General features: G+C 43.3%; 1 protein-coding gene across 9 annotated transcripts in view; it reads right to left on the reverse strand.

The window, feature by feature from the left end:
* The window catches only part of ULK1 (unc-51 like autophagy activating kinase 1), a 66,813-nt gene that overhangs the window by 27,164 nt on the left and 22,281 nt on the right, over nt 1-17,368 (reverse strand). For all 9 annotated transcript variants that reach the window (XR_014931946.1, XM_085509383.1, XM_085509382.1 and 6 more), the window contains 4 exons: nt 16,854-16,955; nt 10,211-10,269; nt 6,451-6,533; nt 3,688-3,738 (listed from right to left, as the gene is read on the reverse strand). Coding sequence is in view for 8 of the 9 variants with exons in the window: in XM_085509383.1 (XP_085365509.1) it covers nt 3,688-3,738; nt 6,451-6,533; nt 10,211-10,269; nt 16,854-16,955 (295 nt within the window). In the remaining variant the exon portion in view is untranslated. The remainder of the gene's footprint in view (nt 1-3,687; nt 3,739-6,450; nt 6,534-10,210; nt 10,270-16,853; nt 16,956-17,368) is intronic.

A 17,368-nucleotide genomic window follows, 5' to 3' on the forward strand; every position in this document is an offset into this window, starting at 1 on the left:
ACGTTCTCTTTTTAAACCCAGCAAGCTCCCCAAATCCATACAGTAATACCGTGAGGTCAAATACAAAAGGTCCTGATTGCTAAAAATGGACTTTCAGTCCATGCATCTCAGCCTTCTGTGCACACATTGCTGTATTTACCCATGTAAGGCACACAGGACAGCTTGAAAGCACAACACTCGCTTCCATCTCCTCTACACACCCTGGCACTCCCAGTTTAAAATTAAAAAGGGTGCAAACCCTTGGCTCATCGTGTTTTCAGCTCAAGTCTGAATGTGGGGAATGTTAACATGAATGGTAGGCCCCCACCCAAATCCAGAAATTGCTGGGTTGTAACTGTCATGTAAATAAGGCTGTTTTCATAATTGTCCTCTCCAGCTTGTTCCAGCAACAAAGCAGTCATCGTGCACATTGCTTGGATACCCAACACTAACTGGTTTCTGAACTAGAGAGCTAGGAACCACAAAGACAAGCCTGTGCTCCAACTGCATGAATCCCAATACCAGATCCTACACCTGCACTAATCCCTGCTGGCACACCATCCTACAAGGGACCTCAGCTGCCCTAAAAATACCTGATCCTCCAGCTTTCCTTCAGTTTTATTTGGAATCAGAGTTTTGTGCACATTGGAGAAGCACTTCCGTAATTATCTCAGTTTAACCAAAAGCAGTCATTAATAAGTTACTTAATTGCAAACGGGGCAATAGTTTGTGTATAAGAGGAAAGCACTTGCCTGAAGAATAAGCTGCTTTTTATAGTTAAAAATGAACTGCACCAGCACTATTTTGTTCATGTACAAGTTCAGGTGATTTTTTTGCTGGTATTATCCTGGGCAATGAAGCACATTAAGATTATAAAGATGGAAAAAGCCATCAAGTCAGACAGATCTCCCAGGCACTGAGCCACCCCACCAACACTGCAGTGTTTGCTTATGAACATTAACTGCTCATGATTTATACTCTGAAGTCAGAGTGAAGGAGGTACCAGCTTAGCATGCATTAAAGACAGGAGCAAAAGAACTCCAAAACAATCTGTGTGGGTACCAATTACTGTGTGTTTACTGAGCAGACTTGCACAAGCACCTAATTACGCCCTATTGCTGTAACACACTGCCCCATACCACAGAGAGCAGAATCCTGGCTACAGAAAGACGACATCCTGACTAGACAGGGTATTGTAAAGACTTTATTAACAAAATTGTACACTCCTGCAGTACACTCTTAGTCACAGGTACAAAACCCACAATATAAAATTAATGATGAACAGAAAAAGTGGAAACAGTTAAAAAAAACCCAAGGTCCCCAAATCCACTCTCCAGGCTAAAGCCAGTGGCAAATCAGAGCTTTGTGGTCAACCCTGGATGTCAGAGGATTTAGGTCCTTGCTTCAGAGTGAGATGATTTGAGGGAGATGAGAACAACCATCCCTCGAAACCACAGAGCGGAGGATGAGCTTCTCCAAAATTTTGTATTGAAAAACTTCTAAGAGAAATGTCGATTTTGCTGAAACGTCTTGAAAAGTGTGAAAATGGCTGTAAACGAGGAGGCTGTCATTCCTCCAAGCCTGAGGACTCCATAATTCTATGTGAACATGACTGTCATGATTCAGATATAACCAGCTCTTTGATACTTCCTGCATTCATGCTGCAGTGATTCATACAGATAACAGTAGCAGCACAATAAGCTTGGCTTAGTTCTGCACTTAGCTCTGGACATGGCTTAGATCTGCACATAGAGCCATAGTGAGCTAGCCCTTGAGACACCACCATCTTGATTCATCATCTAGACCTGAGTAAATATGAAGCCTGCTACCATGTTAAGCAGCATCCTAACATGAGTAATTCATGCAAGCTTTCCAAGGTCACCATGATCCAGGCATTTGCTGATGCATTGGCTCTTCTCTTACCCACTGCAAAAACCAAAGGCTCCACATGGAAGTATAGTCCAGGCTCTTCACAGTGTTTCCCAGATGCCTCCATCCACCACTACCACCCAATAGTGGCAGACTACACGAAGGTTCTTCTCCAGTAGCAATCTTCTCCCGGTACACAATAATTTAATGGCTTTCCAAGATGAGAATGTATTTCTCCCCTCATCTTTTCAAAACCAGCAGTAGTGTATCCTGCCCGGAGAGGACTCCAGGCTGTGGATGTATGCCTGGGAATGGTGGACAGCAGAGGTTTGGAGTTATGACAGTCCTTACCTGCCTGCACAGGTGCCCTCTTTACTGGGCCCTGACCGCAAACCATTAATTCTGGTGCAGCTGGGGGCAAAGGCTGAGCTATGATCCCCTGCTTGTAATGGTGCCTCTGGTTTCTGCACGGCAAATGTGCACAAGTTGGAAACTGAGGCCAAGTCAGGAGAACCCTTCCCTGTTTGCAGGGGGTTTCCCATTCTCCTGGCCAGTGAAGCAATGGAACAGCTGGAGGCAGAAGATGAGTTGGTGAGCATGCAAGGCAGAGCTGCGGGAGTCCTTCCCTTCCCATTGGGGGATCAGACTTTGAAGGCTTTTTCCCAGAGAGGAGTGGTAGAGCAGGTGCTGAGTGTCGAGCTGGCTTAGGAGCAGTCCTAAAGAGGCAGCATCTTTTCCTGCCTGTGGAGCAGTCCTGTTTCCCAGGACTCTCACCACATCTTGTTGGCTTGCAAGCTCCCCTAAACCAGAAGCATCTTTTCTTGCCCACTGGATGGTCACCTACATACACAGTTAAAAATCTGTATCAGAAATAGCTCAGAAATTCTGCTTTGGACCAGGAAAGAGCAGGCAAGAAACTGAAGATTAGTGCAGACTTTAGATGTGGAGGAATGTACTGCTGCACTCGTCCAAGGGGGTCTGTGTTCAGAAAGCACTGGGCACACTTCCTCTGAAACTCCCAGCCCTCATGTTGGGAACCCCAAAGCAGTCACTGCTGGAAATCTCGGCTCTCTTATTTAAGAGATCAAAGGCCCATGAATATCCTTCCAGAAGAAAGTAGATGACTACACAGAATTCCATTAAACCAAGTCACTTGGCCAGAGAAGAATTATATCCCATGCATTGGCAGCAATTCTGAATGACTTCCCAGTGAAAATAAACCTCTGAATCGCAGTACGCGTGGTTGAAACTCTTCAAAAATTTTGATTCAGAAGAGGAAAGAATTTTCAATAGAAAACTGGTGCCGTTTCACCCAGTTTCCACAGAGCTCCAAAACAACCTCCTCTAGAATAACATTCAGTAACAATTTTGAGGTAACCACTGAAACAATATTTTTAACTGGAACCTGAAATTCAGTAAAGCCAACCTGAGGTACCACACCTAGAGAGTGATGACAACAATCTCAGCTTCCTTCTGCCCATTCACTGTACTGAGCTGTCCTACACATATAGGTGATAACAAGATCTCCTCACATAATCCTGTTTACCTGCAAATATCCCCACTGGACAAGCACTCCATAGAGAAGAACTGAATGTATTTCAAAGATTCATTTACTTCTGAATTAGGTTTCTAAATAGCCCCCATATTCTCCCTTTGAAGATAATTCTGCAACATTAAATACATTCTGATGGCAAAATCTGGACACAATGCAGTAATGACCCCTGAATCCACACTTGAGCAACAAGTAAACCTAAAGCAGCCTTTTTCTTTCCTTTTGAGCCAGCAGCATAGGAAGATGTCATGGTTTGAAAACTGTCATAAAGAAAATGCAACACTTACATTTTTTCATTGAGGCACTTGCATCCAAGAATGGGTGATGAAAAAACTCATCTGAAAAAAAAACACAAGAAGAGCAATGAGTCAGTGAAAGGAAAAGACTGTAAGAAGTTTACAAAGCAGTTCAAGCATAACAAGGTACAGTACTTTTTACAGTATTTTTCCATGCAATCTGGTCACTTAATCATGGGAGCTGACTACTGCAGGCAGCACTGGTAAAGACCGGTAAAGATGTGGGATTTTTTCCACAAAAAATGAAGTCATTTGGATCCAAGGATCATTAAGTATGGGTAAAAAAGAAAAAAAACAACCTAAACAACAACATCAAATAAAAAAAAACAGCAGCTCTTTGCAACCAGGCATCTCTGCAACATCAGCTATGGGTGAGGAGGGAAACCAGGTGGGCCATTTACATTAGTGAAGAAAGGCAAGGAGTACAAAAAAAGCTTTGCCAAAAGCATGCCTGGTACTGGTTGTGAGTCTCAAGCATGTCCAAGTGGCTTTTCCTTCCCCACAGACTATTAATCTGGTAATGTTTTGCTGCAAGCTACAAGCCTGTGCTGCCAGAAGCATTCACTAAATTAATTGTGAATAATTCCATCTTTCAACAACTCTTGCAGCTGTTGGAATCAGCTACTGAGGGCCAGAAACTACAACTATGTCAAGAGTTGGCATGACTGTGTCTTCTTATCAGCAAGAAAAGGCAAAATCTAAAATGCCAAGTTGCATGAAAAGCCATAATTCCCAGTTGATCAGAATGACAAGTCTCCCTAATTGTAGGGATCCAGGGGAGCTATATGCTTATTATATTGTGCTGCCAGTAATTCCATAAAAGAGACAAATGACTTCCACTGAGTGATATTCCGTAATACACAAAGCTGAACTCATCCTCCATTCAAGGTAGAAATGTATTCTCCAAAAGGCCACCACAGAATTACAAGCCCAGAGCTACTTATGGCACTTGTGCTGATTAAACTACGCTCATCACAGGAGAATTTTCTAGCTATCCAGGTCATGCAGTGCTTCTGTCTTGGACTGCTAGAGACTCTCTGCCTGTTTTCCTGTCCTCCTAAGTCACTTCTCCTGATTCCTTCATCTCCAACCCATTGCACTTCTGTGCTGATCTGTCCCCTGTCATGACCAGCAAGGCAAAGCAACTCAGCCTTTCAGAAGCATTAGTCATGGATCAACACTGATTACTTTGCTAACTGCGAGCTGTTCAACTTGTTTTCCCAGCATGGATTTCCTGTTGCAACACCCAAGGTTTACAGACTCCTGAATTCCGTAAACAGCTCCTCTTTGGTCAGACAGCTTTCCAGAAAGCAGAAACTGGTTTCAACTTTGTGGGGCCTTTTGTTTTGTTTAAACATAATTCCTTTCCCCTCAGCCTTTTCTTGCCACTGCGGTGCCAGAGTCCTGAAGTCAGAGCCCACTGGTTTGGTACTCAGCACAACAGAAGTAATGGAAACAAACCTCTGGCAGGGAATGCCGGAATCTCAGATAATATCTGTTGTGGATGGAGAACATCCTTATTCATCAGGAGCTGCTAGTCTGCTTGACTTTCATACTACTCCTTCAGCCCACTCCTCAGATCAGCTGATTCAACTGGTTATGTAGTAACATCTCAAAGGGTGGAAGTGACTATTTCTTTCATGTCTTCCCTTCCAAACTGCTTGTTAGTTAGCTAAATTTTGCTTCACAAGCATAACTAACAAGAAATTGTAGTCATCAACAGGCAGTTTGCAACCTTCCTTGTATTCTTCTAGATAACCCTGAAATTGCTATGACCACCCATTCCTGGTAGAACATACAACAGTAAAAAGAGCTTCAGCTTCATGCAGTACAGTTGTGTGAAGCAGCTGAGATGTGGGGGAGCTCTGTGGAGGGCACTGCTCCTATTTCTAAGGGACTATTCTTGTCCTGATTTTCACCTGAGAAAGGGCTCTGCTATCTTTATCCAAAGGGAAGGGAGATGGAGAAAAGGCCAGAGTTGCATTAAGGTGAATTGGTCCTTGAAGGGACTTGAGAGAAAAATTCTATCACTACCTGCTTTCCTTGAGATTATGGCTTTCAGAAAAGGCTCTTCAGGCCTTTCAGCTCAGCTAGACTCATCTGGAAGAAGCTACTACAACCAGAACTGCCTGGCACCTAATATTTGTTCTCAGCCTAAAGAGTATTAAAAAAATAAAATAAAAAGATTTCCATGCCAGTCAAGTCAGAATGTCAAGACACAGATCTACAGTGACAGTCAGAAGACTGACAGCTGGAGCCCCAGGGAGAACTAAGGCATTCTTTCATTCTTTCCCAGGAACCTGGAGGAGGGCAGGGTCGTGCAAGCAATGGTCTTCTGGCTTGGATTATCACCACAAAACCAAGAAGATGGGGGGGTTATTACCTGAACATTAAGTGGATATAGCGTGCAGCTTTTGGAAGACACTATGTGAGTTAAGAACTGGGATGCACAAGATGCACATTTCACCTGATAGCATGCTGAACACAAAAGACAAACTACAAAAGCAGAAGCCAAGAGAGGGAATATAAATTAGAAAGCATTTGATGAAGTCTGCCAAATCTAACTCAAAACTTTACTGGAATCCATATTGACCTTTCCAGCACATACTAAATAGATCATTCAGTCTGTCAGACAGATAAACACAGGTACCACCAGTCTAGTTGCTTCTCCAAAATTACAAAGGTTTGTGCAGTGAAATGGCAGAAGAAAAGGTACAGACTGGCAGCAGACCTAAAACTGGAGTGGTCTCTTACCAAAGTCCATGCGGTCCTTATGATTGCGCTGCAGAAGGCCCAACAGTAGCTGCCTCAGGTGGCTTGATGTCTCCCTGGGGATGCTAGGATTGAAAACAAAAGCAAAGTAAGAAACTCTCAGCCTGTTTAAGCTACTTCTGCCTATTCAGGAAGGCAAACTGCAAATGCAAACTCACATTGTCCCTGCTGGGCTCATTGGAATGAACAGGAACACCTCTATCTGCATCCCTGCTTGGCCTTTACTCCCCATTGTTACTGTTAAGGCTACAACTAATCGAGCTGTAGTGGCCTCTCCCATGAGCACCCGCAGCTCCCCCTTTGGCAGCAGTGCCAATACCATCCCTCTGGTTCTCAGCTCAATCCAGTCAATAGGCAATATTTCACACTGAATAAATTCTCTTCTTTATTCCCACTAGAGCAAGTAGAAGTCATTAAAATGAAGCGGTTAATGGGGGGAAATTTCCAATTAAGAATCAGGTGATTAATATGTATCACCAATTACTACCATTTTATTAAGGCATTTCTTTTTAAACACAGCTGACAAGTGACCTTTGTCTATTTGCTTCACTGATATAAAAACAACATTTATTAACCAAAGACCATTAAGATCTAAGCATGAGGCACCCAAACAAGCTAAAATTAGTGCAGCTATTTCCCCACCTTCCAGTGTAACTAGGAAGAAAATACTCCTTTCAATGGTCACTGCAGGGCAAAAGAGACAGCAAATCACTGTTCTTACCCCAGTCCCATAAGCAGATGGGAGAGAGGCCAGGGCAGATCTTTGCAACCCCAATGTACCGTGAGAAGCAGGGAATAAATGAATGGATTAAGGAAGGGAAAGCAGAGTTCAGCTCTTGCATAAGTGGATTCAGATCTGTTACTTTCCTCTGTAACCAGAAGCTCCGTTAGGGGCTGTAGCAGCAGGTCCTGCGTGCAGCCAGAGCAGAGTTCTCCAAATTAAGCGTAGGTGGCTCCAGCTCCTCTCAGTATTAACTGCATTTATCATGGCCGTGCCCAGCATGGCCCCATGGCCTGCCAGGCTTTTCCCAATCCCCACACAAGGGTCAGCCGAGGTAATGGCATGAGTGCTCAGCACAGTAATTTGAGCAGCGTGGAGCCCAAGCCTGCTCAGTAGCACAGCACGTGGCTCACTGGGGCAGAGCTAAACTCTGCTGGGCTGGCATCACTTGCCACCTCATGGCCAAGGCTGATGGACACTGGGATAAGTAGCTCTTCCTGCACCACTTCTACAGACAGGGTGGAAAATAAGCTGGCTCAAATGGAAGAGAGAGAGTGCTAGCAATACCAGGATTCCATTCGGCCTGAAGTGAAACCAGAGATGTTGGGCAAGGTGTGTATTTATAGGCTTCAGAACTATCTGGTTGTTTTTCTGTGAAGTCCTAGGCTTCACCTATGCAGGAATTTGAATCCAGTAATTCTTAGAACAGAGAATCATGGCAAACATACACCACCCCTGTTTGTACTGGAGGAGATGCTTTTCCACCCCTGACACAGTCAGTTGTGCACTCTTCCCAGCCTGACAGAGGAGGCCACCAGGACTGTGGATGAGATGCAGTTAACTAAGACTCAGTTTGAGCCAAGAAAAACAACCTCTTGTCGAAAAGCATGTGCCTTAGAAGCACATTGAGTGTGCTTTCCAGGATACCCAGGATACCACAGCTATCAGTCTCCTGAAAAATACATTAGTATTGGAGATCTGCAGTCCTCCAGTGTTATCATCATCATTTATTTATCCACAACACAAAGCGCTCATCCAAAAAGAGCCCTTTTCCCAGCAAAGACTTTAGCTTTAGTATGATTTTAAAGCCAAAAAACAAGCAGGTCAAGTAGTAGACCTCAGATGCTACAACAGACTGAGGAGATGGCAGATTAACAGCCTGTTTGCCTCCTCCCATCTCTCACCACTAAAACACCAAGCTTAGAAACCTAAGCAACAAAACTGCCACTTTCCTTCCGTGATCTAGAATATACTTTGCCATGCAAATCACTGCAATGAATGTTAATTATATAGATCAGTGTTATTAAAACTGTGAGGCCTCTGGTCTTGTTCCTACTGCCATGGGCTCCCCACCTCAGAATGGCATTTCACCTGTCAGCAAGAGCATCAGCTTGGGAGGTAGAGGCTGCTGGTAAGGATTTAATCAGCTGTTCTTCCCCACCCCATTCCCAAGCCAAAACACACCGCCTTCCATGGTGATGCCAGAGAGGTGGCTGCCAGCACACCTAGCCCCAAGGAGAACAAAACCAAACACTGGCACTGCTGCTGTCTGAGAATGAAGGCCTGAGTGGTTTCATGTCTCGTCCTGTACTGGCAGGGCTGGCAGAGGCAGTTCATTCGTGTTTGCTCAGGAAATAGCACAGATTGTGGCTCGCATTAAAACTTAGAAACTTCAGACAGCATGAACACAAAGGCCACTTTGGATCCAACTTCTATGGTGAAAAAAATAATGGGTTTGGATTTAAATGCTGTGAAATTTGGCAGTTCAAAAGTAGAGATGAGTGAAAATAGTAAATTCAGTGTCTATAGAGAGCTCCTAACAAAGAAAAAGGACTAATCCCTACAAGAACAGACATGCACTCCTCTTACAGAAGTCAGTTTCATTTCTCCCCTTGGCTGTCTCCTACAGCACACATCAGCCATGCAGCAGGGCAGTGTGATCAGAGAGAGGGAGCTTATTAACTGCAGTGATTTATTTCTCCCTTAATGAGAGTCACTACCTCAAAGGTGAGCAGCCATGTTTTACGCTGTGTACGGGAAACAGAAGGTCTGCGTTCTGTTTACACAGACTACATGGCTCCAATTATGTGTCAGTGGTTTTGCTCTGAATTGTTCTGAGTGTTTTACTCCATCGCACCCTCAGATTCAATCTAAAAGAATACAGACCAACTTTAATCCTGATCAAAATTTGCCTCTTCACCTCAGATCAAAATATGAAATACTTAAAGGAGGAAAAAAAAGCTTAGCACAAGTCATTGCTAATCACTGGCTTCTTTGCAGTTCCCCCCACCCAATCTCTTGGACCTGTCTGAACCAATAAGGAAAAATCCATACAAAGCAACTCAATGAACTTCCTGCATATGTAGCTGCACAAGCAGCTCTGCCAAACAGAATCTAATTTTCTGGGTAAAAATGCCCAGCTACATCACTAGGTAACATACACCCAGGATGAAAGGAGTTATCTTCCCTGTATGACCCATGGAGACTGCAGCAGTGTCCACTTCCATAGAGGTTATAATATTTCCTCCTATTAGCAGGATGGACGCAAGCAGTTGCTGCCCTGACACGTGATAAACAGCAATGTGATCTATGCAGTCAGGTACAGCAGGTTACAGGAGAGAGACTGCAGTTTGGCTGCTTACATGATTTAAGAACTGCAATGATTTTTATTTTATTCTTAATAAATAGCTGTTCCTAGCCTCGGGGAAGCCATATACCAGAAAGGATCACTGCCTGGTTCCTGACATCATTAAAACCCTGATTTTATATATATATAATTGCAAATATGTATATATTTGCAATTAAGGACAGTAGCATTATCTATAGAAGGAGAGAACACCATCTATGGGAATGCAATGCTCTTTCTCTGTGGCACATCACCATTGGTATAAGGAATGGGCCGAGGCAAGTTGCCAAATATTTTACAGTCATCTCTAAAATGACAAGCTGGAAGCACACAGGCATAGGTGTAAAGACAGAGTAAACAAGTGCATACAAACAGCAACACCGGGAAAGGCTTACTTTGGCATCAGCATCTTGTTTTTTTCATAGAAGAGACGAAGATCCTGTGGGCTGCTGGCCTGTAGAGGAAAAACAAAACCAGCATATGAAACAGCTGACAATAAAGGAAGAGGATTAGCATTTCTATTTCACAGTTACTCCAAAGAGCAGAGAGGCACTTTTCAAACGCTAACAGACACAATGAGAAGCTGCAGCTTGCTTTAGCCTAAAATGCAAGCGCTGATCCAGAGTGAAAATATAGTATTTCAGCCTCCTATCTTTCCATCCCTGACCTGGTTCTGCCCTGCTCCCCCTTTTTGAGGGCTGAGCTTCATTTCAGTGGGCTCTGGTGCTCAGGGCAGAGCTGAGCTAATAGCCTCACTCAGAAGGCTAAATAATTGCAGACGTGAGGAGTCCCAAATGACAAATGGCAGCTCCTGCTGCCAACATGGATTACTGCTGCAGGGTATTTAGAAAAGGGGCAGGGAGTCTGTTGACAGACAAGGAATCTGAAGAAATCAGGAACATCAGGAAACAGCAACAGAATCGGTTTTCTACTTAAATTCCAGGAAGCCAGAAGGTCTCAAGCTACAGCTCCTATTTCTGCACTGATGTACACAATTGTTGGGGATGCAGACGAGATCCCAAATTCTGAGATTAAAAAACAATAAAATGCTTGGCACAACTGAGGTTAAAAATAACGTGTCCAGTACAGAAGCGCAGACAAAGATCTCCTAACGTCATCCCTCCGTTTGTTTTATCCAATGAATAAATACAGGCTAGGAAGCTAACCCCAATGTCTTAAGCTTTTCTGCTTAAGCAAAGTCTCTTTATTAAAGAGAGAGTAGGCTGGGATGACACAGACAAGGTAAATATAAACAGGGAAGGAAGATTAGAATGATTCACGTGCAAGCAATTACTGGCGCAGCAGAATGTTTAGGAAAGTGTGAACCAGGAGGCATCAGGCAGCTCCTCTGGCATTGCAGGCTCCAAAAACCCTCAAGCCTTCCACCTACTTCCATTTCAAAATTGGAAGCATCTAAGGTCAATTAAGATGCTTAAAACGGCAAATCAGACAAGCCAATCCGCAGATGGCCATCACAATACCACTAACAGCACGGCTGGAAAAGCAGCCACAGAAGATGCTGTTTCAACATCACCTACTCCCTCCGGCTGAAGATGAACATGAAGTTAAGAACAACTGAGAAAGCTTAGAATACTCTGAAAGAAACCAGAGGTAGCTGTTAATACCAACAGAGTGCTGTAACATTCTCACAAACCAAACACACTAGCTTTTCTATCAACTGGTACCAGTAAGACCAAACAAGCATTGCTGTTTACACCCCCACCCACCCACATCCTTACACAAACACAGCTACTGGATTCTTAAGGGAAGGAAATCAAGCTTTGGAAATCAAGCTTTCCCAGTTCTTTCTGCAATAATCTATCCTCCATCACTTACAGACACAGCAGGGACTCAAACAGGAGGTGCAAAATACATTCTTGAGAAACCATTAAAACAAATGGAGTTTGGCAAAGCCTGCTGTTATGCAGATGCCAATCTCCGCCAGCATTCCCAGTCACTGCCACTCAATTTGATTTGGTAAAACTCCATTTTATACCTTACGCCTTGCAGATCTTGCACTTGAATGAGATTCTTAATACTTGGCAAACTTCAATGAGGCAAGTGCACCAAATGGCTTAACCACAGCACTGCAGAATGACAAATACACCTGACAGACAATGAACAAGGAGCAGAACTCTACTGCAGGGAAGCTGTTTGCTCACATGAGAGAAGCACAAGCCTTGGCTGTTTTCTCTGTTCGTTTCCTGTTGCAACAACTCAATTGTTTCACAAATACAATGAAGCTCTGATCTATTTCAAACACTGTTTTGTCAGAAGTTTTCCTGGCAATGAAGATGGGGTATATTAAAAACAGCACATACGCAAAGGCATTAAGAAACCTCCTCTCAATAGAGGTTTCCATCCAAGCTAGTGCTTAGAAACAACAACATCCTCAATAAAGATCCCCTCTTCACACAAGTTGCTAGAGGAAGGAATTGAAATGGCAGTTCTAGGTATTAAGGACTTGATCTAGAGAGATATTAGTCTATGGAGATACAATGTCTAACCAAAACACTAGGAAATCCTTGTATGCACCAAACAACTGGACTATTCAAGGTACACAGAGCCAGCTGCTACCTGTAGGCAAGTATCCATCTGTCAGAAACCAGAGTACAGAATGGATAATTCAGCTTTATTTTCCTCCCCACATAGAAGGAGGAAAATCTTGCCCTTGCTCCTCCTCTCACGTTTCTCTGAAGCAGCTGCACTGGTCTGTTTTTTTTCTGTCCTTTCTATATATATATAAGACAGTCAGACAAATTCAGTCTTGCCACTCCACTCCTTTGTCCCGGGCAGCAATGGAAATATGTTTAGCCAACACAGGCATTCAATAGAGCCTTGCCAAATCCCAACTAGGTCCTGGCTGCCCGCAAATAAATTGCACCCAACAAACAGTGGTGCATCCAGAAGCACTCAGCACTGGATTTGTTGTGCTTGGGGGGAAGCTGGATGCAAAAGCACAGAGCTCAGTAAGAAAAGGACCAGGGACGTTCACACCCTCAGTGAACAGCACTGTCTAGTCAACATTTCTTAGCATACGTAGTGGTATCTGCTCCAGCCAAGTGGCGAGCATCCAGGGGATCCTGAAAGCACAAGCAGCAGGAAAAAAAAAGTTTATATATATAGATAGATCCTTTTTCCTTAGCTGTCCATGGAGGTTTTTCTCTCAGCTCCCAAGAGAACAAATACAAGGCAAAAATCCCATGGCTCACTGACCACAGCAACAAGTTTATCACCGTGCCAAGTTTTGGTACAGCAGCCTACCACCACTTTTTAACCTCAGCGAGGAATTCATCTGCCTGTCTCTGTTCTATGGACACAGAGAAGAGCTCTGGGAACAGAAGAGCAGCCTGCCCAGCAAATAAACCAGAAGTTCAAAATCTGGGAATGAAGTTCTCCTCCCCTAGTTTTCTTCAAGGCCCATTCTACAACACAGCAGTTGTTTTAAGTGATATATAATCCCAGTACTTACGCCAATTGAATCGACTCAGAAATACAACAGCAGACTTGCTACGTCAGGCTTAGAAATTAATTTTTCATCTACCAGCTCGCTGGGACAAGAACATACGCACACAGATTAACTCTTTCAGAGCTGCCAGACCAGCAACTTGTGATTTCTCTCTCTCTCTTTTCCCTGGTCCTCACCTCTCCTCACACATCAACAGCACACCATGTCCATACAGCAGCAAGGAGATTCATGCAAGAGCTCCAGCAGCAGACAACCAGATCTCCTGGTCCTTAGCAGGATCTGATGGCCTAATCTTTTCATCTCTAAGCACAGGAGAATACTGCTACACTCAAGACATTTCTCAGGATGGCAGCATGACCTGGAAATGTTCAACTCCTGTCCTGGGTAACAAGAATGAAGAGACACAAGTGCAGACCACTTATTAGGCAAGGCAAATTAACAATTCCACACGAATGCAGCACTCAGCAAATCTGTTTATAGGGATTATGAATCCTATTAATCCCATCCCTGTGGCAGACTCACTGTTTTGTTTATGGGCATGTTTAATACAAAAAGCTCCTTATGACAGCATCAAGGGCCATCCTACCAACTGTTCACACTGAGCATCTGCAGCTTCTTTCTTGTCTGCATGCAGGGAAGGAATAGGAATGGCTTTGGGAAGTTGCCTTGGGTGACCCAGCTGCAGTTAAAATTAAAACTTCGAGACAACTATAAATCACATCCACACACACACACACATCTCTGTCTAGATTTACAAGCACTTTCTAGACTGACAGCTACCTCAGCCTTTCCATCCATGTCTGATCGTTTCTCCATCTAACCCAGTCCCCAGAAGCCCATTTATTTTTAGACACCTAATTCCTCCTTGCTACAGATAACACTGGAGTCCTTTGGGTTTGCACATCCATGAAGTTGCTTAATTGGCTCATAAACAGCTAGAGAGCCCAAATGCAGCATGTTTAATTCCCATGGGAATCTCAGCTAGCTAGAGGTGAGGTACTGCCCTGGACAGTCTGGAAGAGAATGTATTGTGAGGATTTAGCCTGAAGAGGTTACCATGAGAAATCCAGTACCTGGCCGCCCTGTACAACCAGGCTTGCAAGTGGCACTATGGAAAGCGAGCCTGTTATCTCTCAACCTATTTCTAGACATCCCCCCTCTAAACACCAGCTTCAGGTTCTCACCAGTAACTCTGGCCACAGGTCTACCACTATATCAACCACCCCGTCTCTAATTTAAAAGCCTTGCAAACAACAGCCTGCCCATCAGCAAATTCTTACAAAATAGTCATGCCAACAAAGAAATAAAGCTCGTTAACCTTTAACTAGATTCCCTACATCTGCTCTCAACAGGCTTCATTCACCTGAAACTTGCAGCCTACAGAAGGCAGTTTGTGACACAGTCAAAACAAATACATGGCACACAGAGAACCATCTGGGCTGAGATTTTCTTTCTCCCTGATCAAACAAATCCATAGCTGCTACTGCATTAACAAACAAGGCTAACGTTTTGTTTCAAAACACAAACCCCAATGGAGAAAAGGGCATGGAGGAAAAAAGTAAATAAAAGAGAAACAAATTACTCCCCCCAGCCCAACAGATGCATATGGGAGAGAAAGATGTTATTGGGTCAGGCAAGCACAAAGCAAGGATCAGGAACTGCTGGGCAGACTGAAGTACCCCTTCAGTGCCCAATGCAAGGCAAGAGAGTGCCATGGCTCAAACATTTCCAGATGAACATTTCTGTGACATGCTTCAATGACCAATAACAAAGGCTACCCAACTCTTTTCAAAGAGATCAGATGCCCCAAGGTTGTATGATATATTTTAAATGGAAAAACTTAAGTGAAAAAAAACACTTGTGATAGTCACACAGGTGCAGGGTAACACCACCTGAAGGAGTACAACATCATGGGCCTTTAGAGACTGAAAGGCTCTCTTGGAGCCTTAACTGGTGGAAGGCACAATCCCATATGCACACAGGGTCAAAGCTTGCTTTCTCCACCTCCATTTTGTTTTTTTCCTTAATGAACAAATGATTTTCTTTCATCCCAGCAGTCATTTTCTCCACTCAAAGATATCAACTCTAACAATAAGTGGATGCAGCCAGCAAATTGGAGCCATTCAGGAGTTTCCATCTACTTAGTAGGGATGTTTATGAAAAGGAAACATGCAAAGGAAATGAAGCCTTATGCTAAATAGAGAGTAAGCTGGTGGGTATAATATAATGCACTGAAATGGAAGAGGCATACACAGCAACAGGGAAAAAATTACCCTGAGGGAGAGGAAAAATATTCTTTGCTCTAAAATTAAAACAAAACATACAACTGTATAACTATACAAATGTTCAAGGTCTCATGAAATTGTCAAGAGCTGTGGAGCTATAGCTCAGAAAATCCTGTAGCACATGAAGTCTGGCCAAATACATGAGCATAGATTATATTCCTCCTCACCTTTAAGGAAAGAAAAAAAAAAGACAGGATGAAGAGAAGTCAGAACATGAGGGGAAAAAAAAGCAAAGGCCACATCACATTTGCCCTAACTGATCTGAAGCCAAAGCACTGCCATGAACTGGAACTGACATCAGTATGCAAATCTGTGGTTTCCTGTTTTTCCACGGATTAGATAAATGAGCTCTGCAGAAATCAAACATCAAATGAGCAAAGAAGCATCAACAACCTGAGCATCTTTCTGCTATGCTGTAAGTCAGCAAGGAAAACACCTGACACAGTACTGCAGATCTCATTGGGCATGGAAGAAAAATCTAATTAACATACAATGTACTCTGTCACACTAATGACTGGGAACAAGACAAACACACAGTCTAGGTTAACTCCAGCTGTATATAAGATTAAAGGTATGTGAAACAATCCTGAAGCAACTTGTGTAAGGTTGAAATAAATTCTCCATCAATTGGAAATTTAAAATCAGAAGATGCTTTTCAAAACCGATATGTTCTAACTCAGCAATTGTGGCATAAATTACAGGGTGGAGTTTTACCAGACTGAACTGTATTTGAAGGAGTTTGGACTTAATCAGCTTCACATTGGAAGGGACTGCTGTGAGATGACAGATCAGATCCTTTAGCTAGGAACCTAATTAGCTGCTCTAACAACAAAAGTTACTTTAGCTGCTACACATTACCACCCAATCATCCTTAACATTAACTTGCAATTGTCCTTTCACAATTGGTGTTTGTAATTCTGTTGGATATACATTGAGCATAGTCATAAACATACTTTATTTAAGAAAAAATATTAAGTGTGTGCCTGGAAATACCACTGCTTTGGCTGGTCTGTGTTAACTTTCCTAAAGAGAAAACCTTTCCTAAGGATTTATAACCATGAAACACATCTCACTGACACACAGTTCGGAGAAAGGAGTCTCATCTCCTGGTATCATTTCCAGCATTAAAACACATAAAATACCACATTGCCAGTATGCTGGACTGACAGACAAGGGCAAGGCTGGTTCCGTGTGACAACACAGATTACAGATGCTTTAGAAGTAGATTTAGTAAATAGTAATAATGGATTTAAAAAATAATGATTCAGAAACCTTACAACTCACCTGAAAAGGAGCCTTTCCTGTCAGACACTGATAAATGATGGTTCCAATACTCCAGAGGTCAGCTTTGGCATCGTAATGTTGAGACATAATGACTTCTGGTGCCTTTTTAGGGAGAGAACATAAGTTGTCTTTTACAAAAGATGCAGATAATTCTGACAGCTGCAAGAAAAGGAGCAGAAATCACCAATATACTTTAAAAACCCCTATGCTGTTACACCTCTTTTGGGGGGAAACAATTCTGTCCCACCCTGAGCATATCATATTAATTAACCTCCAGAGCCTGCTGCTAAGGCCACAGTTTGGTTTCAAAGCCAAATCTATGTGCTGCAGTCCAGCAGTATAAGCCCTCAGACTCAGCTTTCCAACCCCTCACCATGTCCTTGGCTGTTCTCTCCCAGGCCTGCTCCAGAGGCTGAGCATGGCATGAGTTGTAGGTTCAGCACACAGCATGCGTGGGAAGCAGCAGCAACACAAGAGGAGCAGAAGGGCAGGCTTGCTAATCCCACACATTTGTA

This window comes from Coturnix japonica, chromosome 9, assembly GCF_054131305.1.
Source record: "Coturnix japonica strain WE chromosome 9, WE-NBRP24, whole genome shotgun sequence".
NCBI classification, from domain to species: domain Eukaryota; kingdom Metazoa; phylum Chordata; class Aves; order Galliformes; family Phasianidae; genus Coturnix; species Coturnix japonica.